Source organism: Macrobrachium nipponense, chromosome 20 (assembly GCF_015104395.2).
Source record: "Macrobrachium nipponense isolate FS-2020 chromosome 20, ASM1510439v2, whole genome shotgun sequence".
In the NCBI taxonomy this organism is placed as follows: domain Eukaryota; kingdom Metazoa; phylum Arthropoda; class Malacostraca; order Decapoda; family Palaemonidae; genus Macrobrachium; species Macrobrachium nipponense.
This window is the reverse complement of record NC_061089.1, coordinates 13375414-13400413: the sequence shown is the minus strand read 5'-3', so window position 1 is coordinate 13400413 and position 25000 is coordinate 13375414. Positions and strand designations below refer to the sequence as shown.

The following is a 25000-nucleotide window of genomic DNA, read 5'->3' as shown; positions in this document are numbered from 1 at the left end:
AAAGTATATTAATTTTGTAAATTAATTATTTATTGAAAGTATATTAATTTTGTTATTTAAATTATTCATCAAAAGTATATTAATTACATTCCTAAATGCATATAAACATTTATGTTTCCCCCGCGCCTACCAGATTAAATGATTAAAACAAGCCGCCTGAAACTCGATTTATTATAAAGTAATAAATTTCCAGGCATTCCTAAAGACAAATGCATCACTTCCAGTAATTTGAATTAAGTTGTATATAATCTATGTGGCTAATGGAGGTTTACCCTTTATACGTATGCTGGGGTTTCAGCTCGTCCTCATGGACCAGGTGGGTGGGGGTAAAAGGGGGGGGGGGGGGGGGGGGGGGGCGGTTGGTAGTACACCTTTGTCCTTCTTTGTGATAACCCTTAACCCTTCAGCAGACACCTGTCTTGGGCGATAGGGACCTGATTTTAAAGCCGGAGACCAGTTCCTGCCGTATATTGATTGCGCATTGCAACGAAGGGGTCATTTGGAAACCGTTTTTATTTTATTTTATTTAATTTTATTTTATTTTATTTTTTCGTGATATTAAATTGATGATGATCGAGTGACTCTCTCTCTCTCTCTCTCTCTCTCTCTCTCTCTCTCTCTCTCTCTCTCGGTCAATAGGGTCTCAACTGGTATTTAAGGAAACACGTGTATATCGTCAGAGAGAGAGAGAGAGAGAGAGAGAGAGAGGAGAGAGAGAGAGAGTCAATCATCTTAAAGTTGATATGAAGAAAAATTAATCAATAAGTAAAAGACAAGAGAGAGAGAGAGAGAGAGAGAGAGAGAGAGAGAGAGAGAGAGAGAGAGGTCAATTCATTTCTTAAAGTTTGATATGAAGAAAAATTAAATCAATAGTAAAAGACAGAAACGAGAGAGAGAAGGGAGAGAGAGAGAGAGAGAGAGAGAGAGAGAGAGAGAGAGTTGATTTCGTAAAGTTAATATAAATAAACCAAATAAATGAAAATGAGAGAGAGAGAGAGAGAAGAGAAGAGATGATTGCCGGACGAGAGGAGGAGGAGGAAGAGAGATATTGCGAGAGAGAGAGAAACGCCCGAGATTTTGAGAGAGAGAGAGTTGAAATTTCGTTAAAGTAAGTAAAGAAACCAAATAAATGAAAATGAGAGAAAGTTGATCATCATAAAGTTAATATAAACAAAACCAGATAAATGAAAATGAGAGAGAGAGAGAGAGAGAGAGAGAGAGAGAGAGAGAGAGAGAGAGAGAAGCGCATCACCCTAAAGTTATGGATAAAGAAAAAAACGAAAGAGAGAGAGAGAGAGAGAGAGAGAGAGAGAGAGAGAGAGAGAAACGTTGACTTCATCTCCCTTTAGTCAGCATTTTTATCGCTGTGTGATGCAAACACCCTCCTGGCTTTCCGGGGAAGTCTCCCGTAATCGTTTAGTTGGGGACGTGTAATGTTATGACTGGCGCCATTAATATTTTTTTCTTTGGACAGTCTCTCTCTCTCTCTCTCTCTTTTATTTCGTTTTCTTCTTTATAATAACTTTAGGATGATTCTCTCTCTCTCTCTCTCTCTCTCTCTCTCTCTCTCTCTCTCTTTTTATTTCGTCTTTTTCTTTATAATAACTTAAGGATGAGTCTCTCTCTCTCTCTCTCTCTCTCTCTCTCTCTCTCTCTCTCTCATTTTTATTTCGTTTTTTCTTTATAGTAACTTTAGGATGGTTCTCTCTCTCTCTCTCTCTCTCTCTCTCTCCTCTCTCTCTCTCTCTCAATTTTATTTCGTTTTTTCTTTATAGTAACTTTAGGATGATTCTCTCTCTCTCTCTCTCTCTCTCTCTGGCGATGTAGTGTTTCTTTAATTACCATTGAGCACCTATTGACCCACATAGTTAATTTTACTATTGTTGATACGATAAAGCATTCAAGTTTCCGAGAGAGAGAGAGAGAGAGAGAGAGACGAGTTAGGGTGATTAATAGTTCCTTTTCGGTATGAAAAACGTAAGGACTTTACAAAGATCATTTTTACCTCCTCTATGTTCAGTCATCTAATATAGGCCTATCGTTTAGCTAAAGCCGTTTTGATACAAATGTCGATTACATTTCCTTTACAGCGACCTTTTTTATATTTTATAGGCTATTATTTCTCGTCACTGTTCTAAAGAACAGTTTTGATGGCGCCAAATATCTTTTTACAGATGATTCAAAATCAACGTACGATAGCTGATTCGTATGAAACTCTACCTGATATATAGCTACTACATTGCCCATCTTCAATTAACTCTTCAGTTCACGATAGAGGCTTCGGATATTGTCTCGTCATCGAATGAAATAGATAACTTTGGGTTTATAACGTTCAACCTTACAGTTTACCTACGAATCATTCATTTATACCTCGAAATTTTAAAAGAGCAAGTTATTTTGATCTCCGGGTCGTTGTTGCTCGCGAGCGCTTGCGCGCACGCACGCACACAGACACAGGAAGTAGAACGAAAATTTTAGACTTAATCGGAAACGAGACTGATAAGAAGCGACTCTGACACTCCTCTGCGAGACTGCTGTTCTCCTCAGTTTGTGAGAAAAGTATATCTCGGTGAGACTGACTGACTGACTGTCGTTGCTTCGAGTGGATTTCTGATGATACTTTAGAGACGTCGTTTCTCCCGAGAGAGGTCGAAATGGATCAGTTCCAGTATGCTGACGATTTTAGAGTAAGGTGTTTTAAATTTATTTATTTATTTGAAGGGGAAGACGATCTTTTGTTTGTGTTGTTTCGAGGGCTTCTGAGTAGTTTTTTTTTTTTTATCTGTCATCTCCCTTCTCTCGTTGTTTGATGGATTAAGTTTTGTTATATTTATTTATTTATTTTTCGTGGTATACCTTTAGAACTTTTTTTAAGTGGTTAAGAATCCAAAATACCAGTGCGATGGTATTAACTCTCCAGCCTCCATTGTGTGTTCAGTGTTAACGACGCATGTAACCGTGAGGATTACGACGCCACAATAAGAAACAATAACAATCAGTCTATAGTAGATTCGCATCAACCGTGCATTTAATGTCTAGGCCAGTCCCTTACGACGCTCCTGATTGGCTGTTGATAAGCCAGTGACAGGGCTGGAAACTCTCAGTCTCTTGAGAGAGTTCATTGGGTAGGATCTATGATCCACCTCTCCTGAGGGTATGTCTTTCAAAAGCATCCCCCGGGAGAGGTGGAACATGCAGCCTGCCTATGTGAACTTTCGAGAGAGACTGAGAGTTTCCAGCCCTGTCATTGGCTTATCAACAACCAATCAGATGCACGATTGATGTGAATCTACTTTAGTACATTCTGTGTCGCCTGTTCATCACTTTTTTCCGAGATCAGCTACGGCATTATATGGGTATGGGGCGGTGGGGTGGGCGGGGGGTTACCTATTGACGGAAAGGGGCTTTAGAATTCGCAATGAGACTCGGTCACACTCTGGCGTAGTGCGTATTACTGGGACGCAATCTCATTACCATCTTAGTCACTTATAATACATTATATATATATATATATATATATATATATATATATATATATAAAATATATATATATATATATAATGAAAAAAATCAGAATAGGTTTATTGTCGTTATACGAAGTAAAATTGCGACTTTGTGACCCCGCAGTCCAGTAGTAACTCGCTTCAATCCAACGTAGCAAAGCGAATTACAACCTTACTTTACTAAAATGGGCGTTATGTCTGTCCGTCCGTCTGTCATTTAATCACGGCCAAACGGCTGATCCGATGGGCATGAAACTTGGTAGGGTTATAGTGGGGACTCTCAAGATGGTTTGTGATGGGGTTTCATTCTCTCCCCCCCCCCCCCCCCCCCCCCTTTCCGTCCGAAAGGGGTGGGGGTGAGAAGGGATTCCCTGAAACGGAGCTGGTTCTGCCCGTGAAACGAGGCTGGTTGTGCCCGTAGACTTAGTTACTTTTCGTTTTTATCATACATAATTTCCGTATACATATGTCTTATCATATGGAAAAGAATACCATAGGGTAAACATTAATTATATAATTGTTTAAAAAAAAGGCGAGTCACTTATATGAAGCAGCAGATGAATATGGTTTCAGTAAGGATTGGTAAATTGTTAGTAATATTTGCGTTTAAGTTTTTTTTTATATATATATATATAATAGAATTAACAGACGCTGCTGATTCGTGCGCCTTCAGATATTTATACTACATACCATCACATCGTGATTTAAATAGCAGTATCTCGACAAGGTATAATCCTCGCCTCATGGACGTGAGATAATACATCAGATGTTCCTCTCTCTCTCTCTCTCTCTCTCTCTCTCTCTCTCTCTCTCTCCTTTTTGTATCTTTTAATATCTCTTGCACTGGTCTCCTCTCTCTCTCTCTCTCTCTCTCTCTCTCTCCTTTTTGTATATCTTTTAAGTTAACTCTTGAGGTGGTCGTCTCTCTCTCTCTCTCTCTCTCTCTCTCTCTCTCCTCTCTCTCTCTCATTAAGTGTTCATAGCTATATAACCCGACTTACCAAAACTGACACTTCCTGTTGGTAGGTGATAATAAAAAATTCTCTTTTTACCTGTAAATAACGGTGTCTTTGTAACCCCTAATGAGAAGTTTGTATTATACCTTCCATTCATATCCTTTTCTTTTGAGCCACTGTTTATTTTCTTAGTTAGCTCTGGCTACGTGTGGCCATTTTCTCTTTCATCCTCCAGTGTGTAACTAAGAAGAGAATGTGGAAGATCCTTAGCCTTAAAGCACTCTTGCTAGGTAATACAGAATAAGTAGATCATTATGTAACTTATCTGTATATGTTGTTTATGTCCCTGCTAGTGGATACAGAGAGACTATTCGTCGATATGGAGACTGTATATGAGAACACGTAAGAAAAAGAATAGAAGCACATGGAAAAGCTGATTTAAAAAAGCGACTCCGACTAGGGATTAAGCTCAAAAACAGCGACCTCGACTAGGGATTAAGCTTAGAACATTATAATGTGGTCTGTTGTGGTTATTGACGCGATATCATTCTAGCATATTATCTTAATTATCATTGTTTTCTGTGGTGATGGATCTAATGTCCCCATGCGGGGCTAGTGCCGTAGTGCACCTCACGTGGTACACTGTAGACATAATTTAAAGGTCCTAGCAGCGCCCCTTCGGGCCCTAGCTGGAACCTCTTTCATTCCTTTTACTGTACCTCCGTTCTTATTCACTTTCTTCCAGTTTTTTTCATCCTCTCCTAACAATTGATTCATAGTGCAACTGCTTTGAGGTTTTCCTCCTGTTACACCTTTCAAACCTTCTTTTTATCAATTTCCCTTTCAGCGCTGAATGACCTCATAGGTCCCAGCGCTGGGCCTTGAGCTAAATTATAGTATTCGATTCTATTCTATTGATCTGATGCCATTCTCATATCATAATAATATTGATTATGTTTTACTCTCGATGTATTTTTTTCTCTCCTAATTATTGTTTATTACTTCGTGTATGGATAAAAAAGAGGCGCCCTTTGCAAGGGCTCTTGAGATTCATATCTCCCCGATATCTTCCCCTGTCCGAGAGTTTTGCTGTTATCTCTGGTTGATAAGGATCGGTTAAGCACTTGTCATCGTAACTCGTTCAGTATAGTCGTTGAGGCTTATAATAATAAGTCTTGCGTTCGTCTCCGGAGTCGAAAGATGGACCCGCGCCATAACTTCTTTTACCGTGACACTGATGTGCCTGTCTTTGGAGTGAGTTTTTTTTTCAGAGGTTTTTTTTTTAAAGTGTTAGTTTCATTCGAAGCAACTGACGTTTCGGTGTTTAGTATAATATTGCAGACTCGCCAGAACTTAGGATAATGTAGTCTTTGATTTCAAATTTTAACTTCTCTGTTACCAAATGTCGTAATCTAGTGGCTGATTTCATCAAATTACCAAAACTTAGGATAATGTAGACTTTGATTTCAAATTTTAACTTCCCTATTACCTAACGTCATAATCTATGTGCCTGATGTGGCTTTGATCATTTTCAATGCCCAAAATAGGATAGGTGTAGACTTTGATTGCAAATTTTAACTTCTCTGTTACCTAATATGATAATCTAGTGGCTGATTTCATCAAATTACCAAAACTTAGGATAATGAAGTCTTTTGATTTCCATTAGATTCCATCTTCTCTATTAACTAGTATCGTTGGATCCGATATCTATACGTTTCTGTAATAAGGGAAAAAAAAAACACGAAGAAGAAATCGACCGGATTTCTCCTTTTTCCCACTCGAAGATTTTGGTGTAGCTTAGAGGCCAAAGGAGCTCTATAAGCATTTCTGTCCATATCAGGATTAGGAAATGAAAGATTCTTCCAGATTTCCGAAGAAGTTTAGAGAGAAATCGTACTCATATAAAGTAAAAAGTTGTGTTCGTCATATTGCATTTTGCACTGCCATGTCTGAAAATCTTGGTTATCATTTGGTCTAAAGAAATAAAATGACTTATTTGTTCGGAAGTCACGTAAAGCCGTTGGTCTCGTTGCTGAATAACCACTGGTTCCATGCAACGTAATAACACCATACAAACAAACAAACATATTTGTACCGTGTGTGATCTCCTTTCTTGCTGATATGTATGTATGTTACCTGTATAATTAAGCGCTTAGTTTTGAAGTGTATTTTGAGTGAATAAACCACTCCACGGGCTTAATGTCCCTTGATATACTCGAGTGATTATGGAATGTTCGAGTTATAACGGATAGGGGTTTATAACCGGATCCTGCACAGCAGGATTCCCGCATAAGGAGCCTCCTAATATAAATAAATGGCTGTTGTATTATTGTGATTGTTATCGAATTCCTTCGTGTTATGTATATTGTATAGTTTTGTGTGTTTATGTGTTCCTCGTTGGACGAGTGGGTTCCGTGCTCTCCTACCGATTCGGTAGGGCCCGTTGCTAGGTAACCAGTTGGTTCCTAGCCACGGAAAATATATCTAGTCCTTCGGGGCACCCCTATAGGAGAGCTGTTAATCAGTTCAGTGGTCTGGTTAAACTGAGATACACTTAACTTTTGTGTGTGTGTATGTGTATGTGTATGTGTATCCGCACAAACAGTGACTCTTTTAATAACTGTTTGTCCCTAACGGCAGTTCATTGATCTATTGATTTTTAAGCTGATCTGGCGTTACAGGAGGTCATATAGGGGTTCGTGTTTTGGGAAAGCACCGGCCTCAAAGCATGTCTCTCTTGTCTTGTCTGTGTTCCGTCAAAAACGTTTCTTCCTGCTTTTGATGACTGGGATGTTAATGTCCTGACATTCCGAGTCACTTGTGTTTCTGATATCAGTCTCTTTGATATACTGAGCGATTGTGAACACGAGAGACGTTCATTTTGAACGTGCATTTTGTGAGGGGTGTTGTGGGCACTCAAAATGTGGAATTCCTTTCCTTATTGGTTTGTTACCTGAAATAGACTTTTTCCCTTATTTGGTTAGTATGGTCTTATATTTTGCACAAAACTAAGCTTTGTTTTTAGGTAAGTTATTGGTTTTTTTTTTTCTGAAATGTATATTTTTCCCCTCGACTGGAAAGATTTGGAGTTGGAAATTTGTCTGCCTTTTTTTTATTTATTACAAGATTTTCTTGCTTCCCGTATTCTTTGGGCGTCACTAATAGAAATTTTCTGGAAATTTCTATGGAGGCCTATACTCTGTTTTTTTTTCCATCTGTCCATCCGGCTGTGGTGTATGCGTATGGTAACACTGCGTCCCGGGCTTTAGATAGTTACATTCAGCTTACATCCAGCAATAATAATAATATCCTATTTCGAATATTAACGGTGTAATTAACATACAGTAATTTATTAAAACACTTTGTAGTTGCAAATGTACACCCAGATATCCTTTCATTTACCTAAAACATACACATAGCGTAACTATTTAAAGCCCGGGACGCAGTGTTACCACGCGAAAACACCACAGGCGGATGGACAGATGGAAAAAAACAGAGTATAGGTAAGTCACTTATACGACCCGTGTGTTTATGCTCAATTTTTATTGATTTATTCTTATTAGTACTAATTTCTTTAATTTCTTCTTGATCATATTTGTGGAAACGAATTCCACTACTGTTATGAACAGTATATTTAAGCTTATTATTGGATTTCTTTTTAATGACAGTCATTTCTTGAAGATTATATTTATAGAAACAAGTTCCACTATTACAGAGTAATCAATAGAAATGGGTAATTATGATATGCCTCTCTTTTCATTGCCCTCTGTTTTAGGCTAAAGATTATCCTCCGTATTTTGGGGTTCCCCTTCCTTATCTACGTCTAATAGGTTAAGTGATTGTGGAAGATTGTTTGTATAAGGTATGATAACGCAAAGATAGCTCCATGACAAAGTAGATTTAGTTTCTTGAAGGGGGTCTGCAGGGGATTAGTACCTGCTTGTAGCAGAGTTAAATTAGTATCGGATCAAAAGGCGGGATTTTTTTTTATATCAAAAGCAGACAATCTCTCTCTCTCTCTCTCTCTCTCTCTCTCTCTCTCTCTCTCTCTCTCTCTCTTCTGTGTTTCACTACCTGTGTAGCCTATGTGTATGTACACATACACAGGTAGCGAAACACGAGAGAGAGAGAGAGAGGAGTACCGAGAGAGAGAGAGGAGAGAGAGAGAGAGGACAGAGAGAGAGCTTGAATGTATATATATATATATATATATATATATATATATATATATATATATATATATATCTATATATGTGGGTGTGGTGTATGTATGTATGTATGTATGTATACGTATACGTATATCTCGGCTTTCTGCAAGTATGAAAAAAAATGTTAGTAGTACGAATTTATAGCGTCTAAAAAAATTGCTACGTAAGATGTTTCCGTTAATTTAAAATCTCATTTAGTCGTCCTCGGTAAAAATGAATGGGTAAAAAATTCGCTTGGCAAAGAGTCGTCCTAAATGTCTCTGTAGCGACTGACGACGAAACGTTTTGAAACAGGACGTGCGTCCGGCCGAGAGCGAATATTTCTCTCTCTCTCTCTCTCTCTGACTTGTGTTGATGAATCATCAGCCTGACCTCATTGTCTTTTGTGATGCCGGTTTGCAAGATTTTTTAAATATCCTCCTCCTTTGATCCGATGACCTCCTCCTCCTCCTCCTCGTTCTTCTCCTCCTCCTCTTCTTCTTCTTTATTCTCTTCCTCCTCCTCCTATGCTCGTTCTTCTTCTCTTCCTCCTCCTCTTCTTCTTTTCTGCCTCCTACCTTTCTTCTTCCCCTCCCCCTCCCCTCCCCTGTCCCGGACGTTAGCCAATGGCGGCTTCCCTCTGGCTTGTGACGGACGGGAAGTCCCTCACATCCTCTTCGGTTCTGTCCGTGACGGGGCATGTACGTACGTAGCTCTGACAGGAAAATGGCGTTTGTTCGAAGTTGCGGACGGGACTGCGCAGTTCCTTTCGGTGTCTTCAGTATTCGAAGCTCTCTCTCTCTCTCTCTCTCGGATCTCTCTCCTCATCTCTCATCTCTCTCTCTCTCATCTCTCCTCTCTCCTATCTTCTTCTCTCTCTAAAGAAAGAGGAAGTTACCAACAGCCGTTGAAAAGACTCTTAGTAGGCTGCTATGATTTGAGCACAAAAGACACCCCCACCCCTACCGCTCTTAGTGGATGAACCACCTTCCCCTCTTCTTCCCCTTTTCATTCATTTTCCCCTCATTCCATTCCCTTCCTTCCCCTTTCTTCCCCCTCCTCCCCTCCAACGCTCCCTCTTTTTACCGTCTCTATATTGCTACCCTCTCTAACCACCTCTTGCATTCAGAAATACTGAAGAATACTCTCTCTCTCTCTCTCTCTCTCTCTCTCTCTCTCTCTCTCTCTCTCTCTCTCTCTCTCTCTCTCTCGAAGAGAACGTGAGAGATGATTATTTCGAGACCTGGTACTAAGAAACTGCTATTAAGGAATGAGGTTGTCTCATATCGTAATGGTAAGATCCTTTTGTCATGGGTCGTAGTAGTACCATTCGAGCTAAACTTTCTTATGATGGAGTTTCCTTGAATAGCCTGGTTTGGGAGTCTACAGAGAAATGTTGATAAGAAAATCTTCACTTTTATACATTGTTATTTATTTCTCCTTCGGGCAAGGATTGTATGTTGTCTATTTCCCTTTTGGGCAAAGATTGAAGGACTCTCTTCATGGACTGCAGTGTCTTTCGTAATGCATAATCTTCGTCTTTGATTTATCATTCGTCTTAGGGCTACTGTCGTTGATGCTGGTCTTAAATGTCGGGAATGATTTTTGGTAAAATCTTGTAGGACCTGAATGTGAGCTCCAAGCAGATTTCTTGCAGTTTGTAGTAGTACTAGTGCTAGTAATAGTGTCCTTTAGATATGTATTCAAGCTTGTTCTACATCAAACCCATTAACTTCATCGAACTGTCCTTGGTATTTTCAAAACTCGGCGGAAACTGTCTTCGTCATTGATAACTACAAATATTAAAACTGTTTAAGGCTTCCTGTCAGTTCAGAAAAATGTCTTGATTGCGTCACTGATCTTTATCGTTCGGAAAACTACTACTTTCTTTCGGTTTGTTTCCATTTATAGAGTTTTTTAATCCAAAGATCAGTTGCATTCCAGCGCCAGGGCATTAGACCAAACATTCATACATCAGTCAAAAGATGAATTAAAAGTGTACTGTATTGATGAGTAGTACTATGGTGTAAGATGAAATAATGTTACTGTTTTTCAGTTTAATTACAGGAGCGTTTTCCACTTTTATTGAAATCATTGGTCATCACATGCTATTCCTGTATTTTGTATGCATTAACACCTTCCTTATCCGAAGAAAATGTATTTTCAAGAGAATGTTTTAATTACACAGTGTTGCAAGCGAGTCATTGAGAACTTGTATTGCAGATGTCAAGTCATCAACAGCTGCGTGCCTTAGTCGAGCAGCTACAAAGAGAAGCGAGCATGGAGCGGATGAAAACATCGGATGCTATTGATCAACTTAAGGTACCGTTCGCTGCGTTACGTTCTGAGCTTATTGCATAGTTACTTTGTAAGTATAACTCATGTTAAACTCTGGGTGTTTTGCATTGTTACATTCAGCCTATAATTACATTTAGCCTATAATTACATTTGTGCATATTGCATACTTGCGTTTTGTGCGTACGTTTGAACTTATGATGCAGGTGCAATCATTGAGTAAAGGAGATTCGGGTTTATTGTAAAACAAGTTGCATACAGTGGGGACCATATTTCTATAAACAGGATTAATAGAGATAAAAGCAAATACATTTTAAGATTTTCCACAAAGTAGTTATCAATTTTAACTTTACCAGCACTGCATATATGTAGAGTGAAATGATGCTATACAACAGACAGACAAATTTGGAAGACTGTTTAGTGTTTCATGAAAAAAGTATTTTTATTTCTGTATGTGAGTTGTCAAAATCAATAATTGGAGCCTTACCCCCAAACAACTCCTTTTGCTCAAGACGTGCACATATTCACCCAAAATCTCAAATCCCATAAATATAAAAGAATTGAAGTCACACGTGTGAGTGACATGGTCAAGAAGGATAGCATAGTTCTTGATTCTGAGTGTGTTTATTCCTTGTTTTCTTCTCAAGACATTTTCAGTATAACTGAAGAACATTCAATGTTTAGGAAAAAAGAATTACTCTAATAAGTCATGCATTCCCTAATTCAGAAAGCTGCAGGGACCTATTGAGGTAGGACTGTTCTGTAATAGCATGACTTCTATTGATTTTATTTCAAAATCTCTTAAATCATTTTGTAAACGATAACTTATAAATCGGTTTTAAATCTGGGAACTTAACTAGCTGGGTTATATGCCCATGTTGCTGCTGTGGTATTGACAATCCAAATACTGTAGTCAATTTTCAGATTCTTGTATAACTTCAAAGCTAATCTTACAGATTCATGTATGTAATCAAAATAAGTACGATACTGGTTATTTTTTAACGTGTGTACTGTGTGTTACTTATTTCATTTATCTATCTCTTGGATGGTAAATGTTCACTGATAAGAACCAGATTCACAAGTCTGATGTACGGAGGACATCAGTACCTTATACAGTACATAAATTCAGACACAGTACAATACATATTTGTGTGATTTGAAATTATAATACCATACTGCACTATGAGGTATGCTGCCCCATCAACTTTCCTGTTCTCCAAAGGTCCTGAGCCAAATATCCCCAGAATAAAGTGCAGTTGTCAGTGCTAATAAAAGCACAGAAAATATTCATCCCAATTTTTTATAAGTCAGGGTAGAATCAGTGAAATAAGGTCAATTGTCTGTATGCTCATAGCATATTGTCTCCAGTTGGAGCAACATCATTACCAATAATTATAGTCTGCTGTTCATACACATTATGGATTTTGTAGTTTGGAATTAGATTGAAAGATGCTAGGTTAAGGATTGTTTAGCAGAATGGGTATGAATTTTTTCCAACTTTTCATGTAACAATTACTATACAGTCTTAGAACCTACTATTTTCATCTCATATCATTTCAAATGATCTATACAAATAATCTTTGACTGGGGGTAAAAATACAGATTAGTGCTAAGGGTTGTTAAAGAGATTGGGTCTATATTCTGTTTTTCACTGATTTAATATCAAATATGTTACCGGCAGCTTATTCTGCTGATTCTGTCATGCAGATTTTCTTTAGTTTTCAGTCAAGTATTATACATACATACGTATACTATGAAAATCTGTTATTTTACAGGGGTCTGATTATTGGAAAATACAGTGCAGTAATATTTCTAAGTACTCTCACAAATAACTTTGGTTTTAAAATGTATATTGGGCTTTACCCAAAAGAAAAATTTAGTATTTTATTTTGCTAACAACTCTTAAAAATGTTGTTTTGTTTAAAGTGGTTTTGAGTATGTATAGATAATGGTGTATGCTATTTCATATACATATTCTCATGAGATAGCACATACAGGTTCTTATACCACATGTGGTGAGTGTATGGTTCTGGATTGAACCAGTATGCATTTAGTCCATTATTGGATGAAATGTATATTTTACTACTTCTGATTTATTATGTAAGTACAGGCAGTCCCCGGTTATTGGCGGGGGTTCTGTTCTCGGCGTGGTGCTGATAAGCGAAAACCGCCATTAACTGAAACGCTACAATTTATGCTGCTTATGGAGCCAAGTTTCGGTTAATGGTGCCTCTGTTAGGTATGCTATGGTGCTATATCTGTATTATTGGCACCATCTGGTGCCGATAGCCGAAACTTGGCTCATTATGGCGCCATAAATCATCAATTTTATGGTGCTAGACAAGCGCCGTGAAACCAGATTGCCATTAACCAAGTCCGCCGATAACCGGGGATTGCCTGTACTATTGGACTTTGAAAAGTTAATAACTGAAATGCTTTTTAAGTAGGTATATGGTGGTACATTTACTAGTATGAATAAGTTGTATCTTATAGTATAATCAGTGTATGATGCTCATGATATACAAAAAAATAGTTGGGATTGTTTTACTTCCTTGACATCCCATAATCATTGCTACAGAGATACATCTCGGAACACGAGGCCGACGACTATCTACTGGTCGGCTTCAGTTCTCAGAAGGCGAACCCCTTCCGGGAGAAGAGTTCCTGCACCGTCCTCTAGTATGTAAGCACAGCAGGCCCTTGCTGCTTTTGGGAACATTTTGTCTTCTAAGTGTTTTCTGCTTCTAGAATTTTATTTTGCAATGGTAGACATCGCTATAGAGATTTTCTGTTTGGCTTAATCTGTTTTAGTTTTGGCTGTTGTTGATAAGATGCCTGAATTATGACAATTTAGTTGGTGTGGTTTCATGCTTAGTTTAGTTTTATGTGATTTTTTTTTTTTTTTTTTTCACTGCATCGTTGCTGTCACTTTTTTTTTATAGTTTTTGCTTTTGCTTTCTGTGTTTTGAAATTCTTTTAAGTAAATGACATTCCTTGTTTCCATCATTGCCTGTCACAGTCAGTGTAATGCTTTGTAATTCTTTTATCAGGTTTGTAGTATCGAAGTCAAAAAAATGTGTTCCCATCTTTTACAGTTATTTTACAGTAAGAGTAAAAATACACGTTTACCATTATTGTAACTGTGTGCCAGAAATATCTGAAGTAATTTTTGTAATAACTAGGACTAAATATGTCTGAAGTTTATTGAGAGTAAACAGTTAATAAATTTTAAAAGTTTTTTTTATTAATTGCATTTGTGTTTAAAGTTACTGCAAGTTGCATGCTGTTGGGATTCTAAGCTTGATTCCTTCTGAAGGGGTGTTTCAGTATTTTTGCAACATTTTGCAACATTAATAGTAATTGATTTAGTCCACAGCTGGGAAAATATTGCTTTGAATGATTTTCATTGAAATGCTTTTAAGTGGCTATTTACTTTTTGAACACTTTTTTGTGTAGAATCTTTGAAACAGGTTATGACGGCAATGAGAGGAACTGAAAAATTGTAGATCCTGGTACGCACAAAATGGTAAAAGTGAGAGTGGTGAATGAACTGGGAATTAAAAGTAAGAAACTATTTTTCAGAGGCAGCTATAGTATTATTGTAAACCAGATGACAACAGGAAAAATAGAAGTGTATATTTCCAGAAATGTAGGAAGGCATCAGCATAGAAAATCCATGCATTAGATTTAAGATTCAAAAGATGGAGTACCAATTTTAGAGTTAAGACTGATCAGCAATATCCTAGGACCAAAATATTTTACATATTTTTTTTTTTATAGGATATAGTGTGTAGGAAAGGAGTGTCGCAAGGCGCAGAGGGTATTCAAGTGATTCGCATTTCTGCATCATTTCATTGTGCTTTGCATTTTGCAAGAAATATGGCTTTCTTATAAAGAGCAGGAGGTGACAGAAGACCACTGCTCCTTTAAAAATATTGCAAGCAAAGGTGTCTTGAGCAGTTGGCCCGTTATACGTATAATATTAGTAAATACTATTGGAAAAATTATTCTGTCTATACTTACCTCAAAGCCTCCAGGTCAAATGAAAATCTAGGTATCTTCCATATAATTATACTGAAGTTTTTTTGATAGGGGATAGCCTTGTATGTTGAGCATGCCACAGATCTTAAAAGAGCTTTCTAAAAATACCAAACCAGCATAGACGTATTGCTTTGTGCTTAACAGAAAATACAAGAAAAGTATGTCTACTTTGTAGGTTTGGATGAACCCTGGAGAAGTGGATTACCAAACCAATGGCTGGGTGTTGTGAATGAAATTTTTAAAAAGTTTCTGAACAATTGAAGCTTGTAATGGTCAGAGATTTATTAGGAAACTTTATTCCTTACGGAAAAACTTACGGAAAAGGAAATGGAAAAGTTGGTGTTTGAAGACTTCAGAACTACGGAAAGAACAGCAAGAAAACATATCCAAGCAGATTTTATAAGCAGAAAGGCAAAAAGCAGTGCATCCCAGGGCCCAAGATATGTTGCATTTCAATTGCCAGAATTCAGGCTGGACTGTAACTTGTAGTAGGTTCAAAATATAAAAGAATCTAGTTGTTTATATTACAACTTTACTGCTTCTTGTTAGAGAGTACCTAACAAATTCCATTGTGATTAAAGTCACCAGTTGCCATCTTGGTAGACAATATGTGTTACTAAAATTGGCTACATTTTATTGCCAAATTAGATCTTTTAATTATACGTAGATAGAATGCTGTTGATAAAGAGACCCAACTAACTGGTCAGCGACTGACTTGAGGTCTTCACAGTGGAACTTTTATGATGCTTTTGGCCCTTACCCATAGTCTGGCTGTTAGAGAGAAAAATCACAATAATTTTAAAAGTGTATAAAACTCCTATTTCCTGTATTTTTATTAGTAATTAATAGAGTATTGTTCTGCCTTACTTCTGACTGGCCCCATTTATGTCAGTTGCATTTTGCAGTTATCTTGAATAACTTGTTTTACGGTGCCATAACTTTTTTTTAATACACATGGGTTTTGTTTGAAGTGCTCTTGGTTCAAAGGTCCTTTTTTTGTTAGCGTTGTTGCATCTTTGCTCCATTAATCTATATTTGATCATGCTCCCAGGCATATTGATGTTATATTTTTATATGAGGTCTTTTGTATATTTTGCCTTTTTAGTCATTGTTGCATTTTAAGTGAAACGGTTTGTAGTCAATTTTGCTTTTAAATGGTTAACAGTGAAGCTCAATAAGGATAGGTATGACCACATCCCACATGGCTATATCCTAGGTTAGTTTGGTTTCTTTGCTAAATAAGCCTATGTAACTTTCTTCAGCCAGGGGTTTGGAAGACCATTGTTGATGCTATTACAGTAGTCTCTTTTGATTACTGTTGTGTATAAGTATTTTTACCTTTCTGTATTTAAAGTTCTCCATTATGAAAACTGTATGTCTTTGGATGACAGTGATCCATTTTCTCTACATTTAATATTAGATGTTGATCAGTTCCATGTCATTATTTTGAGTTCCTTCTGGCCCTATTGATCTGCTTTATCTTTAGTCATTTTTAGTCTTTCTCTGCTCATACAATACGTACTTCTTTTCTTAAAACTATGTATCATCTACAAAAATTTATACACAATTTCATATTATATTTATAAGTAGTATATATATATACTTTTTAATGTGAGTGTATGACACTGCCTTGTAACAGCCCTCCATCTGGAAGAGTTTTCGAAACATTAAAAACCTTGAATTTGAGGAAAAAAGTTATTTTAGTCAGCTATGAAATTGCCTATAGTAAAACAACCACTTGAGTACAAAACACTTAAGAATAAGATGCGAAGCTAATAAAAATGCATGTAATTTCCCTCAGAGACATCAGGCAATAATAGTATTTCTTAGGGCCTTTTCAACTTTAAAGGACCTGCTGACATGTTATAGATATTAAGAAACTAGCGATGAAAGAATCACCTACCTTGCCTTTTTAATGGCAAGCCAGTAAATAGTATGTTCGCTTTGAATATCATGATTGAAGATGGTCTTTGGGAGATTACAATTTCTTTGTCACAGTCGTTTTCATGTATTCTTATTAAAAGCTTGTCCAGTTCCCTCAGTAAATGTTTTTACAGTCATTACAGGGTTCTTTATAAACATACGCAGTTTAGGTTCATTTCCAGTTAATAATTGGAAGTAATCAGTGCTTTATAATGTTACTGGAGATGTTCCAGTCTCTTGTCATATAGAGTAGAGGACATCTTATTCACAGAATTACAAAATGCTGAATTAGAGTTATTCAGGTATGTTTTACATGCTATCTTATGGAATTCTTCAATAAAATGTTCTTCATACATCATGTTTAAAAATATAGTTTTAACAAAATATCCTGAGTCTTTTCATTGTCACACTCTTGGAAAGAATCATGTTTCCATATTCAGGTTTTAAATTTTTGGTTGTTTATCTTGTAAATAATGACTCCATCAGCCTTTGATTGTAGTGTGGATAATTTCACTGAATTTCTCGTTAAGCTCAACCAACAGAAACAGGTACTAGTAATCCAGCAAACAGAGATGTTTATTTTACATAAAAAGGTTTTGTTAAGTTTGAAATTAAGGAGATTGGTGCATTCTTAAGATGGCTGTGTGCTGTACTTCTTTGAGCAACTTCCTCCAGATCTTTTGTATGGTATTTATGTTATCTTACAACTATTCATGTGTTGTAGGTGATTTTTCATATACTGGTTTTAATGACAATACGTGACTAGATTCCTATATCCAGTTTGATTTCACATCAGCTCTGTCACAAGTTGCAGCTCTATTTTTTATAGTTTTTACTTTTAACATTTCTCTTATGTACTATTCACAACAAAGCATGAAATGAAATGCTTTCTGAATTGGTACCACAGCAATGTAGTACATCAAGCTTCATTTCTTAACTCTTTCCCTAAGTTAGGCGAGGTTGATTCAGATTGTTTATGTTTGTACATGTATACATTCCAATTGCATGTATTATTTATGAGTATACAGCATACATATTGTATACTGTATAGTAATTAATTTTTTTTAGCATTTTTGGTGTCTCAACATCCACAAATAATCCAATAGGATGCTGCCATAAAAATTTCCTAAAACAATAACTGCATGTTGCAGGAAAATTATACAACAAAGGTAATCTCTGTGTATACTTAAAGTTAATCAGTTATAAATTGTAAATACAGTTTTGACCCCATTAGGTTGGTATGGTTATTAGCTTTTATGTTACTTTATTGAACAAGTCCCTGAAATTGGGTGACATCTCGTAAGGATTTCACTTATTTTAGCAAAGTACTGTACTGTAAGCATTCTGTATCATACATGTAGTACATTAATTTTGGACTGTGATTTATAAATTTAACAAGCAATGCCCTTTGCCTATATCAAGTACTGTACAGTAGTATAAGTGAGGCCTACTGCCTTTTCAACTCCTTGTGCTCATTTGCAGCTTTTTAGCATTGTTATAATATCTGTGACCAATAAATCTAAAGGCAACCTGCTGTTAAGCATCAGGGCACAATAATGGCCCTCCACCATGTAGTAACTTTTAATGTGAATGTATTTACCTTTGTGTGATAAATTCTAAGTCATACCATTTGTTTTCCTTTCAGGATTATGTGCGTGAGCATGAAAAGGATGACTATTTGTGTCATCCAACTAGGAACCCTAGAGCCAACCCTTTCCGTGAAAAAAGCATCTGCAATATTCTGTGAATCCCTCGTCATACTTCAGCCAGGTTTAATGTGATATACCACCTACCTTTTGCTACTGAATTTTGAATATGCTAATTACCTTAAAGTATCTATAAATTTTGATGTTTTAATGTCGAAATGTCAGGAGGAATATGAATTCTATAGGCCATTCTTTAAAAAGTGGCCTTATTCTTTGTACCAAGATGCTTCACAGAAGGTGAATCTATGAACACTGCTTTTAATGCCATTAAGAATAATGTGTCCTTTGCAACAGCTTACTGTGCTGTTATGATGGTTTGCCTTCATTTGTTCAGTTTATTAAATACCAATTACCATAGAAGCTGTGACTGTATTAAGACTATACTAGTGAAAGTCAGTAGCACAAATCGTAAATAACGTACAATGAAGTAAGGTTAATGTTTATTTGTGGTGTAAGGAAACAACCTGTAGAAGGCCACACAAAGATTTCAGTTGGTTGTACAGTATAGATATTTTTTGCATCACAAAGTTGCACCCTTTAACTGTAAAGAAATTAACTAAATATTCTTTGCAAGTGCAAAATAACTCAGAACTTTGTGGTATTCATTTTTGTACATCATTTGTGTAGGAATTTTTACTTTCAATTGTATTTGTAAAACTGAGCTCTGATCAAATATAAAGTATCATGCAGTATTAATTATTCTCTCAGTTGGGAGATAACATCAAAAGATGGAGAAGAAGAATTCCATTATTTGGGTTCACAGCTATCTTTATTATTTCTACTTACTGTATAAGGAAGTTAAATACTGTTGAGAGTTTATCCATTTTATTTGTTTCGTAATAGTCAAGATAGCAGCTGAATAAATTGCATTTCACTTGGTAAGAAAATTAGTTTTAGCCATCTATTTATGATGAGGCTTCACAGAGCTCCCCTGAGGCCTGTAGGTGTTTAAAAGTTTACTTATTCAAGTGTCTCCTAGATTTGTTGTGTTTATCCAGATGGTACATCAATATTTTTCTGTTATGCTGATGCTAATAGTTTTCATTTCGTACATTGCTGAGGATCATTTGCACTCTGAGTTTTGCTCAACACTTTAAATAGCGTTCTTTTAGAATGACCAGTGGATACTAGTGTTTTGATGTTATTTAATATAATATTCAAAAATTCTTGCAGCCTGCAGTATTAAATAATTTAAGTATTAAATCATATAATGTGCCATGTTTCCAAAATATTCTTTCTTCCTATTGTGTTGATATTCATTTGTGCCAAGTATTTGTTTTGTGTATAATTACCATTGGGTATGTTCTATTTTTTGCTGAATTTTGTTTTAAGGTTGTATTATCGCACAAAGAAATAAACTGATGTTTTCCATGCTGTTCTTAAATTAGATATAATATTTTTTCTAATATATCATAAGAATTTAGATTTAGATTAGAACTGTGTCATCAACAAGCAGTCCAGTCAGTATTAAAATGAATCTGTGTTTGGAATTTAATGATGGCCTATGACATCCAAATTTTGTCAAGTAGTACTGGGAATATGGAAAAAAGATTGCGTGAATGACGTGGTTCAAGTATTCTCCAGATTTAATGACAAAATAAATTTGAGGTTCTAGCATAGATCAACCTAGTATAGATCACTTACAGTAAGGTTTAAATTTATTTTTTTTAACAAAGGTCATATCTTTTTATAAGAAAAACCAGGCCAGTGTCTGGCTGATTAAATAGAGGTATTGAAGTATACTAAGAGAAAATCATGTAGATCAGATTAAGATACCAAGGTATTTACAATTTTTAAGAAAAGTTAAGGCCTTTATGATTTGGTACTGGTAAATTTTGTTCATGCTTGATGAAATATGTAAAAGCAAGGAAATACGTAAAAATATCTTGTGGTTCCCATATTAGTGAACTACTTTGTCTGAAAAGGAACAAATAAATTGTCTTGTTTATGTAGGTTAAATTGTAGTAATGAAGTAAATTTTAGGCACTCTCAGTCCAATATCTTTGAACAGTGGGAATAACAAAAACCATTATATGTCTGTATTCTTGCTGATGACCAGCAACAGCAAAGATGCTTTATTAAAAAATACATGCAATACATACTATATAGAAGCTGCATAGTAAAGCACATGGGATTTGAGCATTCATCTTCATAAGTAACACAATAAATATAACACAGTATAAATTAATATTAAAGCTACTGACAGAATGATTTTATGATAATCATATGCTGTCATGCACTTGTGCACAAGTGGAGAAAAAAAATGATATTTTACAAATTAAAACATGTTTCATACAAACACATTAATTATAAATAGCCTGAAAATTCAAGTATAAAAATGGGTACGTATTTACACTACTTTCTAGATTAACAAGTGAGAATTGCAGGAGCTAAATATTACAAAACTGAGATAATGTACATTAAGCTCTTTCTTTCATAACATAGCTATTGCATAAAACATTACAATAATTATGAGTTTTATATCATCTATTTTGGCAACAGAGCTATATAAAGGTAGTCTAAAAACATAAAACTTCAGGTCAAATTTTCCAATTACTCCACTTATGATTCTATTAAGGTAGGAGTATATTGAGTGGCCAAGGAAACCTTTCCTTGTAAGGAATACCATTGGGGTAATGTCGGTGGATGTTGTTGAAAACGTCAACCAGTTGCTCAGCCGTCGAGGGACATGATGGGTAAAGTTTCTCGCATCTGTCTGGGCTTCCAGTGTAACCCATGAAGGCAGCATGGGTGTAAGGGTAAAATGAATACTGGTCCATCATCTGATCCAAAATCCTGTAAAAAGAGTGTCTTATTTAATTTTAGCCTGAAATTTGTGGCAGGTCTGTATTATAATCACTACATATTATTAAAAAATAGTCATAGTAGCACGAGTCTTAAAATGGTGAAAGAAATCCACAGTTATGTAACTGTATACAAATATATTTAAAATGAAATCTAAAGACTCTTGAAAGCTCTCTGTATACGGTTGTATTTTTAAATATATCTGTAGAGATACACAACTGTGGATTTGTTTCTCCATTATTATTATTATATTATTATTATTATTATTATTACTATTATTATTATAATGATTAAACTGTTTAATATGGCAATATAGTTATTTTTCTTATGTAGGGAAAATTGCAATAAATAGGTTTTGTAAATTTTGGTTTTCAGTTTTTGTCGTTGACATTTATGTAATTGATGTATCCAAATATATGGATATAAAGCAAATATCTTCATAGGGAAAGAAACAGAGGGGAAAGACTACTGACAACTCATACAGTAGTATAATTATTGCAGTTCAAAATAGTTCATACAAAATTATTATTTTGATAAAAGATGAGTGATTAAAAATTGCTATATTTTGAGGCTGCATTGTGCTACACAGTAAACAATTTAATCTTTAATTTTTCAGTGTAATGAAGATACCAATTTGTATCAAAAAGATCTTTACACCAAGAGGTACTTACTTTTTCATATAAAACCAGTGATAGCTGAGAATCAGTTGTTAAAAAATATAATGAATTAGTGTATGACAATTCTTCTATTGTATATTACATACCCCATAAATCCTTGAGAAGAGAATCCTCCAAGGATATCGCTAAACAAATCACGCTTCTTCCTGCGGCCAAGGCCCAAACGACCCAGGAAATCAAAAAATCCATTTCTTTCCCTACGCTTAGGTGGCTGCCTCCGTCTTTGAGGCTTTGGAACGCTAGACCTTCTTTGTGTGCCTTCCGTTTCAGGGTTTTCCCTAAAGTTAGTGAAAGCATTTGGGAAACCCTGGAGAAAAAAGTTTCACATTTTTAGTGATATTACAGTATACCAGTAATCATTATGTATTTCTCCCCATAAAGAAATGCTAGAAATAAGTCTTGTCATAAAATTTGGGCTTGTATGTATAGAATGGAAAGGCCTACAGCAAGTTAATATGCATTTTGGGATTTTTTTCATTAGTGTATTTCTTTAACAAAACTGCATCAGTCTCTTCTATTGAGAATATATAGATTCTTCATTCAAAATATTACCTGTTGAGGATGGAATTGAGGATGAAATCCTGGTGGAGGGGGAGGAGGAGGCGGCGGTGGGGGCGGTGCTCCAAAGGCTGGATTTTGAGAAAATCCTGGGTGGAATGCAGCATTAGGAGGTGGAAAGCCTTGCTGGAATGCAGGATTTGGAGGTGGAAATCCTTGCTGTAGAGCTGGATTCTGTAAAGGGCTTTGTTGCTGGGTGGACGATATTTGAGATAAGAGTCCCTGTAATCCCTGTAATCCCTGTAATCCTTGTGTTCCTTGGCCTTGGGAGAAGAGTTGCTGAAGTGCCGGGTTATTTAGCAATTCTTGTGAAAATGTCTGAGGGTTTTGTATAATTCCTTGCTGGAACGTTGGATCAAATGCTTGCCCCAGTGCAGATGCAATGGGGGAAACAGGACTGAAATACAAAAGGTCATGTTATTAACAGGTTCTTTTGGTTCTTAAAAGTATTGGATTTCCACAATATATGCATAGGTTTTTTCAGATCTAGCAAAGGTAATAAAGGGAAAATCTCACCTCTCAGTAATTGCAGAAGCCCCACCTGACATGACAGAACACACAACCCTTTCCAGGCAATTGAAACGATCCAGGCTGGGTATCGTTGTGCGAAGCATGTCGTCCACATTTTCCAGTGCCCTGTTGGATCATTGCAATACTTGTTAGAGGCAGACCAAGTTCTGAAAAGTCTTTACAAGCTTTGTAAAGAAAGTGATCTTATAGCTTTAAGTACAGTACCAGCTTTTAGTTACATTACTTACAAGTCTGAATCTTGTCTGGATTATTAAAATAATGTACTTTTTCATGTTGCTAAACTTTAACATTTTAGTTAGGACAATATTCATAATTTCTTATTTGTTCGAGCTCTGGACCTTCCCATACAATATAATCTTAGAAATATTATGAAATTTTGAATGCTGAGATGTTAGACGGTAAATAAGTAATTTTAATAACATCAAAAATGGGGGTTTCCGGACACAAAGTAACAAACTTCCATGCACATTTTAGTCGAAATAAGTAAAAGCAAATAACTTGCAGCCAATTTAAAAAGGCATTTGTTAATACGTACAGTCATGGCTTCTTAATATCGTCATACAATATTTTGTTGGAGAAACCAATGAATTCTTTGTACATGACATGCAAAGTCCCACGTTTTATCATCTGTTTCACACTAAATCAAATCAAATAAACAGTAGGATAAAATCTTAAGCTTTGGAATACTAAAGCCAATGATTTTACAAGAAAAATGAACTCTGACATACTATGAAATGAAAATTACTGTATATTCGTTTCCATTTCCATTAGCTGAAACAGAGGGATATGCAAGTTCATGAAAATTGTAATCATTCCTTCATGTTAGTTTACAGGAAAAAAAAGGATTATCGCCATTTCTAAAGAAACTGCAGACTCATACATATGAATTTTTATTAATTGAAAAATAATTGACCATGATTTTCATGAACTGCATTTTGTAATGTTAGCTCAAAGCTTAATATCTCAAAAGCATCCCATGATCAATAGTTTTTTTCTGGAAGAAGAAAATTACCATAGTACCATAGAATGAAGAATGTAAGTTACGATTAGAAGATAAGAAAAATATGATGTTAAGCCAGCTTTAAATTTTATACAAATCACTGTTAAAATTCATTCTTACAAATGAAAATAGTAGACACGTAGTATTTTTATAAACAAAAACAAAAAAAGTGTCCGTCATTAGCAATTTAGCAGCCTTGGGTCTCATGTTTCATAATCCTTGAAGATCATCCGTCTCACTGATGCTGTCAACGTATAAACAGAAATTGTTAGTAGATTATTTTCACATCAGTGTAGAACTTTAACTGAAATTGTCTTCAGTTGTATTCGGACATTTCATATACGTTTTTTGTCCGTCCGAATTTAGACTATAATGAGTGTACCATGTAACTGAGCGTAGGCCTATAGTTTTGTCATTGTTTATTGTATAGGCCTATAGTTTAGTCATTGTTTAATGTATGAGTGCGTATCTTTATTGCAACAAGCAATGCCTCCAGCAGCATGCAGTTACGTTTTTAATATAAATAAATAGATCAAGACTGACGAGATGCCATCTCTAAAGGTGTTCTCTATCCTGAATCCGTCTAAAAGCTGCCGAACTACTCTGTGGTGGATTTTGTTCACTTCTGCCATCTCCTTTTCCTCCGCCTCACGAATGGACTCTTGCAAGGACGAACCTGTAAATGATAAAGTTAACATCAAGGTTTGGTTGTAGGTCGACAACGACACGATACATACCCGAGGATGTAGCGAAGCTGTGGCTCGAATATGCCATTAGTACCAACCGACGTTGCAGCTGCTGATGCCACAGAGGCAGTT

The 25000-nt window shown here is 36.0% G+C and overlaps 2 protein-coding genes across 10 annotated transcripts in view; one reads left to right on the top strand and one right to left on the bottom strand.

The window, feature by feature from the left end:
- LOC135221847 (guanine nucleotide-binding protein subunit gamma-1-like) overlaps positions 1 to 19982 on the top strand; it is a 70940-nt gene extending 50958 nt beyond the window's left edge. For 3 of the 8 annotated variants that reach the window (XM_064259771.1, XM_064259797.1, XM_064259790.1), the window contains 3 exons: positions 10870 to 10968; positions 13520 to 13624; positions 18551 to 19982. In XM_064259771.1, the coding sequence (XP_064115841.1) occupies positions 10870 to 10968; positions 13520 to 13621 (201 nt within the window). In that variant the 3' untranslated portion in view covers positions 13622 to 13624; positions 18551 to 19982. Of the gene's footprint in view, positions 1 to 2534; positions 2688 to 5567; positions 5714 to 10869; positions 10969 to 13519; positions 13625 to 18550 lie in introns of those variants that run through there. The other 5 variants (XM_064259821.1, XM_064259813.1, XM_064259780.1 and 2 more) reach the window with 5 other exon arrangements.
- A 658-nt stretch (positions 19983 to 20640) lies between these two features.
- LOC135221826 (uncharacterized) overlaps positions 20641 to 25000 on the bottom strand; it is a 30205-nt gene continuing 25845 nt past the window's right edge. The window contains exons 3-7 of one of the 2 annotated variants that reach the window (XM_064259734.1): positions 24920 to 25000; positions 23168 to 23287; positions 22646 to 23048; positions 22180 to 22400; positions 20641 to 21407 (exon numbers count right to left, since the gene is read on the bottom strand). The exon at positions 24920 to 25000 is cut by the window's right edge and continues 46 nt beyond it. In XM_064259734.1, coding sequence (XP_064115804.1) covers positions 21185 to 21407; positions 22180 to 22400; positions 22646 to 23048; positions 23168 to 23287; positions 24920 to 25000 — 1048 coding nt within the window. In that variant the 3' untranslated portion in view covers positions 20641 to 21184. Of the gene's footprint in view, positions 21408 to 22179; positions 22401 to 22645; positions 23049 to 23167; positions 23288 to 24725; positions 24859 to 24919 lie in introns of both variants that reach the window. The other variant, XM_064259729.1, reaches the window with a different exon arrangement.